This window comes from Onychostoma macrolepis, chromosome 10 (assembly GCF_012432095.1).
Source record: "Onychostoma macrolepis isolate SWU-2019 chromosome 10, ASM1243209v1, whole genome shotgun sequence".
Lineage (NCBI taxonomy): Eukaryota > Metazoa > Chordata > Actinopteri > Cypriniformes > Cyprinidae > Onychostoma > Onychostoma macrolepis.
In genome coordinates this window covers 15001749-15016730 of record NC_081164.1, presented here as the reverse complement: position 1 = coordinate 15016730, position 14982 = coordinate 15001749, and the positions used below count along the sequence as shown (strand labels likewise).

At 34.8% G+C, this 14982-nt stretch overlaps 1 protein-coding gene across 1 annotated transcript in view; it reads right to left on the bottom strand.

The window, feature by feature from the left end:
* The window catches only part of kcnip3b (Kv channel interacting protein 3b, calsenilin), a 36030-nt gene extending 34057 nt beyond the window's left edge, over positions 1 to 1973 (bottom strand). The window contains exon 1 of the mRNA XM_058789633.1: positions 1810 to 1973. Within this exon, the coding sequence (XP_058645616.1) occupies positions 1810 to 1887 (78 nt within the window). The 5' untranslated portion in view covers positions 1888 to 1973. The remainder of the gene's footprint in view (positions 1 to 1809) is intronic.
* Positions 1974 to 14982: the final 13009 nt, after the last annotated feature.

Sequence of the window (14982 nt, the reverse complement as noted above, 5' to 3'; positions counted from 1 at the left end):
GGAGAGGCAACATTACATCAATTCAGAAACAGAGGCCTCCCAGTGTAAGCTGCATCTCATTTTTTTCAGGAACCGAAGAAGAACCTAATTTCCTTCCTCCTCTTTCTTTGTCTGTTAAGTATAATGATCAAATATACACTGATACCATGGAGTTGGCCAAGATGAGCCAATGGTACATTTCTTATGTCATGCAAGTGTCACATTTGATAATCCAGCAATAGAATACCTGCTTTAAATAAGTGGCTAAAGGTCAAAATAGAAACATGGGAAACACAAATCTGGCTCATTTTCAAAAATATTTTTTGTGCAGTGCACCAGGATTTTTAAAAATAACACAGTACAAAATGATTTCAAACTGTGAACAATCCCTGGATTTCTCATTTTGACACAACATTCCACACCAAGAGAAGAAATTATCCCTGCTAACTCATCAAATACTGGTTACTGAGTGTTCCAAGAGAATAAATTCTTCAAAGGAGGGCATGCTTTAAATCAGGGCTATTCATTTCCATTCCTGGATGGCAACAACTCACAGAGTTCAATTCTAACCCTGATACCCTAATCAAACACAACTCCATGCAATAATCAAGTAACCCTGAAAATCTTGATTGGCTGGTACTGATATGTTAAATTAGGGTTGGAACTAAACTCTCTGAGTTGTGACCCTCCAGGAATGGAACTGAATAGCCCTGCTTTAAACTATCAAAGTGTCAATCGAAAATGACAGACTCAAGAAACATATAATCATTGGCGAAGGAACATTGTGTTATGTCTAAGCCATCACTGCTGTTGTCAGAGGTCATCTGTGTCTATGTTGTTTTCTTGTCTGGCACATCTATGTTTAAGTGGATAAGAGAGTATTTGTGAATGCAACTATAAATATTACCAGTGTGGTGGGAATATGCAATGTTACAATGTAAAATATTAAAAGAAAATGTGGATAACATTTCCCAAAATTCCATTACAGTCCTCTCATTTTGATGTTGACTGGAATACCATTTGTAATCTGGTACAGATATTGAAATATTTATTTCTGGCACTTTTCCCTGTTTCCTCCAAAACCTCTTATATTACGTTAGCCAAAGGACACGAAGGGCATGATATCAACTTCCTGACACAGGCTGTTCTAAAGTAGTCTAAAGAAGGCACAGTGTTACATAATAATAAGATTACTGGTTATAAAGGTCACTATCCAACAAACTTTGTAGATGAAAATGGCTTAGGGCTCCTCTCAAGACAATTTAATACACTTTAAATCTCTCTCAATCTCTCTCTCTCTCACACACACACACACTTTAGATTCCACCTTGTAGTATGAATAACCAGCCTTCAGAAATTCTTAGAAATAGAAAGTTAAATAGGAATCAGCCTAATTTGATCTCTGTTTATCAGTGATATAACCAACATTTGTGTGTAGAAAAGTTCATTTAAGAAGAGGAAGAATTAAATATGCACAATGAATATTTGCATAACACGTGTGTTAAACTTTATGCATTGTGCATATTTAATTCATAATTAATTAATTCATGGTAGGCTACCAATTCTGTAACCATTCCCGAACGTACAGAATTACCTATATCTGAGAACACGCAGACAGGATTAAAGTTTATAAACACTTCTAAGTGAAAGGCACAGAAAGATAAATAGATAGTAGATCAGGCTCTTTGCGTTTCAAAATCGTTTACCAGAACGCGTTTGTCTGCTTATAACCCCTAAAACAACTACATTTTTTAGTTGGAGATCAAATAATGGATTATTAACATAGCCTCGATTAAAATATTTTCTTTGCATTCATCTCAGGTGTCTTACCTGCATGATGTTCAGGTTGTCTGTTTTGATGATTAAATAAATGAATGTCGAGGGATCCTTGTTCAAGTGCGCTCTCATTTACTGTCTGCTTTGATGGTTCTGTAGACAGATGTGAAAAACAGAAGAATATCCCGAGCGGATAATTTTAGTGACAGGATGGGAGAGAGAAAGAGAAAGAGAGAGAGAGAGAGAGAGAGAGAGAGCGCGCGTTGTGGAATGGTCATTCGGTAAATTCAGTAGATTCACACATTTAAATGACGAATCATATTTACTTTATGGTGTTATAGTTTTATCATTATTTAAAATAATAAGTTATTCAGTTGGAGAGAATGCATGTGCATTTTGATATAGTGAATGATTTATAAATATATATTAAGATCTTTTTGGGGGGGGGGGGGCGGGCAATCATTACTTTGTTATATAGTTTGTTCAATTGTTCATGGATTAGTAATTAATATAATTATTATAGGTACGATATGCAACCAAATACTGTTGGTTGACACAACCTTGGATGTTTAACTGATTTTCTTAGCATGTCCCAAAAAGTTAATTTGTGCAAAACAAATTCAACTGCAAAAGGAAATTTTTATTTTTATGATCAGGAATTATGTTTAAAAACGTAACCCTTCTCACTCCGCTTGTCCGTGTTTGCACATTCCTGTCAACACATTCGGGAAACTGCTTCCGGAAGCTTTGAAGCATTTACAGAACTTTTGTTTTGAATCAGTAGTTTGGAGCTTGTATCAAACTCGCCAAGTAACGTGATTTCAGCAAATGAGCTAAAAATCGTTATATTACTCGGTAAGGCTCCGAAGGCCTCGCCGGTAGATGGCGTTGGTCTGATCCATGAATGAGTCTTTTTTATCAGTTTTGCGATGTAAGTTCATTTTTCATAATTTAATGAATTTAGTGAATGCATAATACAAAAGGGATAATGATACTTAATTGCTTCCAACTGCTGTTCCTAATAACACACAAAGCAAACACATATTAATAAAATACATTTTAACAGAACCTTCATATTAGTATTTAATTATTTGTAAATTACATTTAATAGATTACACTTTCATTGAGACATTTACAGTTGGTTTGAAAAAGGTGGCATTATACATGTTTGTGCTGGGTTTAATTTTTTTAATTATTTTTTTTTTTGCCAGCAGGTGCAAGAACCTGTTCTGAATATTCGAAACAGTGAATCATTTTACAAAGCAATTGCTTAAACTTATTCAGAGCTTCAAGAAGCTTCGCTTCTTCCATTGCTGCAGATTTGTTTAACACAATATTCATTTAATATCTATAACAAGTGAGTGAGTCACTGAGTCATTCACTCAACCGATTTGTTCAAGCACACTAATTCATATACAAACACCACTACTACTGTGTTGCTCGGAGACAGTTTTCCAGTCCATTTCAGCTCTTTGTGTCTCTGCTAACGAGTCAATGAGTTGAAGCAGGTGTGTTTGATTAGGGAGGCATGGAAAATCTGCAGAGTTGGGTGAACTCCAGGAGCAGGACTGGGAAACAATGCTTGAGGGCTCTGGATAATTTATGCCATGCCCAAAATTCACCTGATGCCACTGAATTTACTCCGTTTCACTTGTGCTTCGGCTTTAGTAGAAACACAGATATTAATTAAGTCTATTAAATTAGTGGTAACCAGGTGCTCAGTAATTTTCATGCATGTTAAAAAAAAAAGGTGAAAAAGAGTATAAGAAAGTGGTAGACGGCGTCTTCATATGATTGGATAATTAACTCAGTGGAGGAGAAAGGTCCAATCTGTGTAAGGCTCTTCGTTAAACTCATTCTGCTCCTGATTGTACAAAAGAGCTTTTATCTATGCTATTCCCCCGGTGCTTTGCACGTTTAATTAATCATTTCCAGATGAGTTCACCACCCTGTTCTTTAACGTAACTGCAGAAGCAACCTTCTTAAGTCTCGCCACAACCATAGCATGTGAAGCGTGTGAGAGTTAGAAGATAAATTAGGTTTTTTAGTTTATTTTTGGTTTGCTTGAAGGTGAATTCCTTCTATGGACAAAATTACTCAATCAATTTGTATGCCTGGTAGGGTGAGTTAGCCTTGTACTGGTAATGTAATGGGGTTGAAGACTTGAGTGCCCTCAGTTCGGCACCATTAGCATTACCATTTATCACCTTCAGCTGAAATCTTCGTCCTCTCTTTTCATTCTATAAAACTGATTTTGGCAAAGTTTCAGAGATCTTACGTTGGTATTTTCTATGTATGATCATGTTTCAAGCCATTAGATGGATTTCTACTTGAAGTCCGATCGATATACAGCTTAACTGGACCCAAGTGCCTTTCTAGTCTGTCACTATCTTTAGAGGAAGGTGAAGCGATATTAGATACCCAAATTTAGGCCTGTAAAGAAAAATGTGAGGAGCAGGGGTTGACACCTGAATGCATCACATAAAAGACATCAGATTAGGTTAATAACCTTTTAGTAATGGAATGGATGTTGATTTAAAACTAACTGATTTCAACTTTCTTCCATATAATGAATGAAGGCCTGGGTCTGGAACAAGGGTAAGGCAATACATACATAAATTCCATGCATTTACATTCCTTTGTTGCAGACCCAGGCCTTCAAACTATGACAATCCAATATGCAATATTTTAAAAATGCTTATAATTTGAACAAAGCTTCTAAAATAATAATAATGAAATCAATAAAGCTGTAATAAATAATAATTATAAATAAATAATAAATAATAATAATAATAATAATAATTTATTGTACTTATATAAGTTTTGACACAAATTATTAGTGTTTCTCGGTTAGGGAGTCATTTCCACCTCAAGCTTTTTTTCTCATATTATCTTTTTTATTTCAAAAGTTAGTGTACAGTTTCAGTGAAGAGCATGATATGAAATATGAGATAATTGAGTATAATAAACATGTAATCACCCGGTAGCAGATCTATACAGGTGGAACTGGGGAAGTAGAGGGTTTCTAAAGCTCACTGCCTGCTGATGCGAAAACAAACCAATCAGCTTCACCATGTGAATGATGATGTAATTCAATCAGAATATGTTAGAACCTATCAGACTGCACGACCTAGTGCTTCATGTGTTTCATGCGTCTGTGTTTTGCTTGGCAACCATTCTGCTAAACATTGCTGAAGAACTCAATTACTTGGCGGAAGAATTATAATTTGTTATCAATAAATTACTACATTATTACAATAAATGTTGCCAGGTATATGCAGTAACTGTTTTATATTCGCTCCATTCCGTGCCTAACAACAGTCCTTAGCTCTTCTAATATCACTGTAAACCACAGTTTGTTGTGGCTTATTGCTTTATCATGTTACTATGGCTGTTTACAGTCATTTGTAAATAGTAACAAGTTTAAGTAAATATCCACATAGATGGATTATATCCATACAGATATGATGAAGGTGACAGAATGAAAGGTGAAAGAAAGAAGCAACCAGGAAGCAGAATATTCTTCATACAGTACTTAGCCTGATAAATATGAGCTATGTTCAGGACTCATATTTCACATCTGTTTAGAACGATGACAAAATTACAGTCTGTGACTACCTGCTAAATAAAAACTGAATATGAATGAATAAATGATAATGACTCACAATGACCTCTTTAGACACTAAAGTACACACGTGATCAAATTTACGGCAGACTTTCCTTTCCAAACATCCACTGTGCTTTCATTCAGATTTGCTTAAAACAGACATAATATTTTGTTTGGCCTCTGCTATTTATTTTATTATTGTTCACCCCAGATCATAACATAATGTGCTGTCAGTAATAAATGGTTGTGAAGTACAAAGCTTTGGCCAATTTATTGGAGACCTTCCAAATTCAGTCAAAATGAAACACCTGCCACCTGCTTGGAAAAAGAATTCAAAACAGCTTAAACAAGTCAATATTTGAGCATGACTGTTGACTGTCCAGAATTTCTTTTTCACAACAAATGGAGAATATAAAAAGGGATATAAAACTTGAACAAAAAACTAGAACAATTATCAACTGAAGTGCTGAAAATAGTTAACTAGTAATACTGTTGTTTCACTGTGTGCCTGTGTTCATTCTAGGGTGAAAATCAAATGGTAAGACTTTGCCTCAGCGGCAGATATGGAGCACTGCGTTTTCCAGGAGCTTTAATGATAAAGCCACTATCCTAACCTTTAATTAAAATATCTGGAACTTAATTAATCTTTCCACGACAAAGGTTTCCCTGTGGACATTTATAAATATCTGATTAATTCAATAAAAAATGTATTTGCCCCACAAGTCAATTTTACGTTATCAAAATTAGTCCTTTTTATTTGTTTAATTTTGTCCTTTTATTATTTTTATTGTTTTTATTTTACTAAATAATAATAATAATAATAATAAACAAGTGTGTTTATATAATATTTAATATATTTAAATAATACATAAATTTTTAGACCTGGGCAAACATGGAGGTTCATAAGAAAACCATAAAGTGTTTATTATTATTATTATCATTATTATAAAAACAAAAACAAAAAGGCCTCTAACACTAGCTTGCTCTATTCTTTTTCTATTCTATCTGTTTTCATTTTATTTATTGTGTAATTAAAAAAGAGACCTTACTATGTGTGCTGCGTTATATGCTAACTGAGACTTGTTATAGCACTTGCGTATCTTGCGTTGCTCTTTTGTTCATTTTGATTGCTTCCATTGTCCTCGTTTGTAAGTCGCTTTGGATAAAAGCGTCTGCTAAATGACTAAATGTAAATATTATTTTTATATAACGTACATCTATCTATCTATCTATCTATCTATCTATCTATCTATCTATCTATCTATCTATCTATCTATCTATCTATCTATCTATCTATCTATCTATCTATCTATCTATCTATCTATCTATCTAATTCATAATGATCTATGCAACAGTGCCCTCTGCTGGACTACTAATCATCAAGAGCTAATGATTTCAAAAGGATGATTGTACTGAGAGTATACCAAAAATGAACACAAATTGTAATAAATGCATTGTGGTGAATATCATTAATATATATCTTATTTCAACTTAGCAATTTATCAATTCAGATAAAAAAAAAAAAAAAAAGAGCAACATGACTGAGTCACCGTTTAAAAAAAAAACAGTTTAATATTTAAGATAAGTAGTAAGATGAAACATTGGAATTGACATTTGACAGCTATAGCAATAACAACTTTGTTGGCTGTAAAGGTAATGTATTTCATTAATATAAAATCAGCAGACACATTACTCAACTGGAAAAACAAGCTACATTTTTATGAAACCTTTGCTCATGGACTATAATTTGTTGTGAAAACTCATTATAAAAGGTGAATCTGAGGTAAAAAGATCTCACCCTGATATAATCACTGAGGTTAATGTTTAAATGTTGTGAGAAACACTTGCAATATTGTTAACAGTTGCTCATTAAGCTGTAATTAAGTCTAGCTTCTATTTCAGGAGCTGAAGTGAACGTGAGTAACAGTAGCTTGAGAACATTAACATGATTGCCATTTATCATCTTCAGCTGCGGGCACCACTCCATCTACTGTATGATTGGCTCCTGACCCACAGCTCCTTGATCTGATTGGCTAGAAGGATCTATATGAATCTGATGTGAAGCCCAAGCGTGACACTGGCTGTACTGCGCCTCTGCCACGGTCTTGGCTCGAGGCTGGAATTAAGCCCAGTGACATTTGTTTGAGCCCTGAAGCGGCTGGGTCAGGGAGAAGACGTCACACCCACAGGGTGACGATGAAACAAATGGTAGGAAATGTCATGTAGAAATGCACAGCACCGCTGAGGCGACAGCCACACTCGCCGTGCTCATCTCTTATGGGTCCAGTCAGGGTCACCGACCTGCTGTCAGTAACAAAACCACATCCCACAATGATTTAGCCCAGATGATAACAGACCAACAATACAGCTTGATGAGCATTTCATGAGAATGAGACTGTGAGTTACTATTAGACTAAAGAGGCAATTTACAATTCTAAAGCGAGCACTGATTCAGTAGATTATGAAGGCCTTGTGTAAGCATTAGACAGTTGTATATCTAAGAGATAAATATATTTATATTTTCAGTGCCTTGCAGATATATACAGACCATTTCTCTCATTCTGCTCAATTACAAATCATACAGTATAATTTTATTCCCCGTGATATTTTCATTTCTAAGGACTGGGACTCTTTTGTTGCAACTCCAGACAATACAATGACTAGGGACCAATTGGTTACTAAAATAAACATTTAGGAGCTAGAAGACTTTTTAGATGGCAAATTACAGAATCAATCGTTGACGGTGGCTGTTCAAAAGCATTTTGGTTTATTGAGTGCAGCTTGTTTACATTTTAACAATAGTAAATGCTGTCATGAAGGGACATTTCAGTATATGGATTATGACGATATAAAACAGGGTATTTTCAAGTTGTATTTATACGACTTCCAATTTTATGCTATAACCATTCTGATCGTTCGTGTACAAAACTTCAGTCGTTCTGCCTATTCAGAAAAACCCTACTGTTGTGTAGACCTAACAGTCCAAAATGATTAGTATTCTCACCAGCTAAAAAAGGGTTTTAAGTCAGTTATTTCTATCTTTTGCTGTATTGTGTCAGGAGGAAATATCGGTCTACATTTCCAAACATTCATTTTGCCATGAATTGCAATAATTGAGTGAGATTTTTGTCTGATAGCAGCCAGTGCTCCACACAGAGATCTGATCTGATCATCATCCAGTCTGTCTGGAATCACATGAAGAAACAGAACAAACTGAGACAGACTAAATCCAGAAGAACTGTGGCAACGACGTCTCCAAGATGCTTCAAGAAACCATTCCTGCAAAGCTACAGTACTGTCAAAAGTTTTAGGCACTTGTGTAAAAATTTAAAATGTAATGTCATAAATAGATATTCCTGATCAATTAACTTCAATTAACTAAATTAAATCAATGATCCCTCACAATCCCCCTCACAATTCAGAAATGTGAGATATAAAGTTGAAATTCCGAGATAAAGTCTACAGTAAACTCGCTGTGAAATTTCCCCCCTCTGAACTGTGAGGTTGTAGGCTATCTCACAATAATATGTCTTCCATAGATTTGTGAACCTTGTGACTCGTTAAAAAAAGTTCAGATCGAATCATGCTTGCTTGCTGTGTTCATTGTTGCATTGTAGGAAAATGCACAAAACAACATAAGATTCCTAACTATCACCAACACTGACAACTAAAAACATTGTATTTGCAATTATTTTAGTTGTGCTACAGAGCGCTGCATCAAATTGCGTGCATTATAGTTGCATAAATATTTAGTTATAGCCGAAGTTTATACATATAAAAACACAAATGCCTTACATCATGACTCATTAAAAAGAACCAGTTCATAAGTGTTTGTGAATCACATCCTAGCTTGTGCTGTGTTGCTGTCCAAGAAACAACAAAATACTCTCTTACTCTAAAAAAGTAGTGAATTATTAGTTACTAATTACATCTTCAACATTGTAATTAGATTACTGTACTAATTACTCTTTCTATAAAGTATTGCGTTACTTATTACTAACTACTTTCTAAATCCTATCAACCAATTGAACAATTCAAGGAAAGACATGAGATGGCTCTTTCAAATAAATAATATAAAATCGCCTAAATTATTCTTGAACTGATAAAACTATTTAAAGGGAGGTGGTTACATTTAAAAACAAACAAACATACATTTTAACATTAGATGTTACACATTGATGTTAAATCCACTATTGTTTATAAAGTTTATACAGTATTTAATGCAATTACATCCAAAGTAATTGTAATTAAATTACGCAGAGTAATCCCTTACTTGACTTTTTTGAATGGAAAAGTAATTAAATTACAGTAATTAATTGCTTAGTAATGCTTTACACCCAACACTGCTCTTAACTATCACCAACACTGACCAAAAATAAATTCAAAATGACACATGATTTTAAATGCGCTCTGCATTAAACACATCTCATGTACGTGAAATTATGTACATCATGTACATAAAATCTCATGCACCAAAGTTCTGCATAGCTATTCAGTTATAAAACGAAAGTTTACACAGGCGAAAAACAATCACCCTAACAAGTACACAATGGCCTTACAATTGGGCTCTAGTTGTTAATCACTATAATAACCAGCGCATTTTCTGGATAAGCATCCCACAGTTATGGGTTCATTAATCACGTTGAGAATTAAGGAGAGCTGTGAAAATGAAGAATAAAGAAGCTGAGGCACAGTAAACGCGTGAATAAGAAAAAAGGTTCAAAGCAATATTGAAGCGCTTGAACATCCCAGTGTTTGTTCAATTAGCAGGAAAAGGGGGCTGAAGCAATTCTTGTACCCATTTGCAAATTACCAGAAGCAACTCAGCAAAGTTTTTGCGGATATTAAGCTTGTACACATGCATCACACCCAAGTGTAATATAGGATGTTACTAATTTAACTTCTGCTTTCAAAGAACACAATACAGCTGCTTGTACAGATATAATTGGCCTTATAATTGTAAATTATGTTTTGAGCCACATTTTGACACACAACATGTTGACGGAGAAATTATAATGATCGCATTAAAGCAGATAAGGTTTATCAAATGAGGTGAAATAATAATTGTGATACAGTGGCAGCATCATGTTGTAAATCTGCTATTCATCAGAAGATGCCTCTGTAGTTACAAAATGTAAAGAATATACTATAAAGAAGCACTGCATATGAAAACGGTTGGATTAAACAGTTTAACATGGTTGGGAAGGTCATCTTTCAGCAGGGCACAAATCTTAAACACAAGGTGGAATAAACACTGAAGAGCAAAAAGCCCAACAAGCCCAATCAAAGCTCTGATCTCAACCCAATTGAGAATTCAAGGCGCTGTTTGAAAGTGTGCTGCACAATCGTTGTCTGACTAACCTGAACAACCTTGAGCAAATCTGCACAGAATATTAGGCCAGAATCACACTCGATGTGATGGTGCCAAAAAAAAAGAATTCTAGTTTTCTGAAAACAATGTGGGAGGTGATTGGCCTTTTTAAAAGTTGCAGCCACAATGCTAGTTTGCTGTGCAATAAATGGCTGCCAAGATGCTTTTATGTCAATGTTAAGGTGTTCTGAGTGGTTTTTAGCCTCCTGAGACCCTGCGTCCTCATATGAGGATTCATATTTTCGTGAATTTCTCTGTGACTATACATGCCACAGTTTTACAGAGCACATTCAGGGCTTTTCAGAGATGCTAAATGTTTGGATGTTTCACTATGACCACTCCCTTTCCTTGGTCTTCAGATATGTCTGATGTTAATTTAGTGACACTCTTATGGAAATATGATAATATTTTGTAATTATCATTTAAATCTAATTTTTAAATTGTGTGTCATAAATCAACATCTCAGGAAAATGTTATGGAGTTATATCATTAATTTTTTTTTTAAACATTTTTTTTTAATGCTCTAAACAATGTAAAGACATGAAATCTATCTATCTATCTATCTATCTATCTATCTATCTATCTATCTATCTATCTATCTATCTATCTATCTATCTATCTATCTATCTATCTATCTATCTGCTAAACTTGTTGTTGCTAAACTTTTTGGCTTTTTGTCTCTGAGTGTAAATATGTGCAGTAATATTGATGCTGCATAACATATTAATAATAATTTAGGTTACACTTTATTTTAAGGTGTTCTTGTTACAGTGCAATTACACATTTAAGTACTGAGTAATATTAATATCAATCAACTACTTGTACTTACTATACTGTATGGTTAGGGTTAGGATTAGGGTTTGGTTTAGGGTTACTTGCGTGCAATTATGCATAATTTATTGTTATTATAAAAGTAAGTACATGTAACACGTAACAAGGACACCTTAAAATAAAGTACTCCCATACAGTAACTAAAACTATATAATAATGTTTTTAAAAAAATAAAATATATAATTTATAAAAAAATATATATAATTTATATTTCATATTATATGAAATACTAAAACTTAAAAAATAAATGCTGCCTTGGCAAGAAACTGAAATAAGACTGAAGTAAAAAACAAAACAACAACAAATTCTAATAAAACTGACAAAAGCACATAAATTAAAACTTAAACTTTAAATAAAAACCGGAAATATAAAAATAAAAGCAAAATATTCAAAATATGATTAAATTCAAGACCCAATATATCAAACGCAACACAGGATTCTTCCAATTAGCGATCACTGCTGCTTTCCAAACAACAGAAATGATCTTGTGATCATCTTGAGATAATTTTGCTAATAAGAATAAGGCAGGACTAAAGCCTCATTAGGCCTTTCAGCAGCGCCAGTCTGCTGTCAGGAGCTGCAACTGCATTTGCTCATCTCCAAATATCATATGCCAGCTGCAGACTACAGTAGCTGACCTTTCCCCCTTTCTCTAATACCCCGGAGCATCGCCATTCTGACATTTCCAGTGTTCGAGAGGATGGAGGCGTGCATGCTGTCTTATTCCAATAGAGGCCTTTGTGATATTTAGACAGAGAATGAGAACGCCTTGATCTTTGACAGATGAATATGAGGACAGGGACCATTAAAGGTTTTAATACACTGCCATGACCTCCCTAATTAAATCCATGTCTGTCATAAAGCCGTGCTCCGTCTGCATGCCCAGGGCAGGGACTTAGACACTGGGACTTTTGAAGAATACTTTCAACTTAGCTAGTCAAAATGCATTTTGGAGCAAAACTAAATATTTTCAAACTGTTTTGAGGAGTATTTTGAGATACAACAAAGCCAAATCAACAGCATTTTACGTTTATGAACGTGCCTGTAGTTCCTTTACTAAACACTTGATGGCAGTATAAGCAGGGGTGACTGTGTGAAAACTGAAGCCCTGTTGCATCTTCATATGCATTGAGCATTTTGACTGCATCAGGTGCATCTATCAACTTAAAGATTTACACGACTATTGGCATCAGATAAATTACTATTGGTCACCGACTTCACAAATCTGCAGTGGATGCAGCCTATAACATATAGTAGTAGTGCACTGTGGGGAAAAAATCTAATACAAACATTTAATCTTATTTAACAGTGATCTTCATATCTGAAAACAAGGTAAAGTGAGAATTACAACTCTGGCAGACCATAGGAGTGAGAATATTAAAGATTAATAACACCATATTAGAGAGGAAATTGGGAAGTGTCATGTAGAAGTTTGTTTTACAAAATAATTTATCATATTTTTAAGTTGAGCTCGTGTGTGTGGGTGTATATAAAACATAGTGTGTTTATTTATTGAAGGTGTCATACTACCAGCTTTGGTTAAAGCTGTTTCTTTTATAAAATACACTCATATAGTTCCCTAGCAACAAGCACTGATGGCAACCGCAGTGCAGTAAATATATGAGTATATTTTCCCTCTCTCTTTGCCTAAAAGACACTCACTTTCATGTTGCTATTTTGAATACAAATAAGAGAGGCAATTTCATACTGTTTAGCTGTAAACAATATACAGAGACCGAGGTTTTTTTTTAGGATAGCACATTTTATGGTTTTAACTTGTGCTGTATTCAACTCATTATATAAATATTATAACCCTCTAAACTTAGTGAGCACATAGGCAGCTGACTTCTAAGGCGGCATCCTAACCATCATTCTTCATAAGTGACTGATCTGGAACATTTTAAATAGAGGGCTGCACAGCAGAGTCGAATTGCCATCGATCTGAAGACAGTTTCACATTAGCATGATAATGATACGCTAACAAGCATCAAAATACATAACACACAAATGTTGTGTAAAAATATTTTGGTATATTCCAACATATGTTTATTTACATGTTTGTTTACTGACTTTGCTCTATAGATTTGTAATCTTGGAATTTTTTTCTGTGAATGTGATTTTAAAATTCTATCCAATAATCACTTTAAATAATTTTATTCAGAATTATTTTTTAAATAAGTCTGTTTAAAAGAAGCCTAAATTTATTTAATCACATACACAGTAAAACAGTCATTTGTTTTCTCTAAATGTGATATTAAAATTCTATCTAATAATCATTTTAAATAATTTTATTCATAATTATTTTTTAAATAAGTCTGTTTAAAAAAAGCCTAGATTTATTTAGTCACATACACAGTAAAACAGCAATTTGTTTTCTCTAAATGTGATATTAAAATTCTATCTAATAATCATTTTAAATAATTTTATTTATAATAATGTTTTTAATAAGTCTGTTTAAAAAAAGCCTAAATTTATTTAATCACATACACAGTAAAACAGTAATAGTATACAACATTATTAACATTTAAAATAATTGTTTTTAATGTAATATTGTCACAGTTATGGATGTTCTGTTGTGTTTGGTTGTCCCTGTTCTTGTTCTCGTTTTGACATTATTAGTTTATCCTCTTCACCTGTCTGTCCCTCATTAGCACCCTTACTTATAGTCTAGTCTGTTCATCCTTCTGTGTCTGGTATTGTGAATGTTCCCTACATGTGTGACCAGCCTGCCTGTTGTGAATTACCCTTCTGTGGATTATTAAAGTGTTATTGGAAATTCTTCATCGTCTTCGAGTGTTTAATCTCACTATGTCTTTACAGCCCCTTTGGTCAAATGAATGGTGCATTTAATCTCACCGTAGTGTGACAGAATACTGGACTGCAAAGGAAAGTAGAGCGGCGTGTAACCCCTCGTTTATTTATTTTTTTGATAGTGTTTTGTTTTATTTTTTGTTCATGGACCGCCCGGAATTCCTCCTCCTCCTGCTGGAGCAGGGGGAAAGATCTCTCGAGAACCATACAAGATTGTTCCTGGAAATAGCACACTACTATCTGGACAACGCGCTCTGCTCATTTTATAACGCAAGCCTTAACACTGCTTGCAGAGCGCCGTCGTCCGAAGATGGTCCTCGAGAGAGTTTCGCCACCTTCGTGGAGTGGATGCTGGTGCACTGTGGATCGCTGCTCACAGTGGACATAGCAGACAACGACACCAGCCCCACTCCAGGTCCAGCCCACCATCATCCCACTGCGCGGAGCCAAAGCCCAAGCCCATGCCCGCCACGATCAATGAGCCATCGCCGAGGAGAGCGACAGAGCTGGAGATCGTCCCGGAGCCCGAGCCTCTCGGAACATCTGATCAGGTGCGAGTGCCGGCAATGTTGCACACGACGGTGGATGATGCAACGGAGCACGAGGG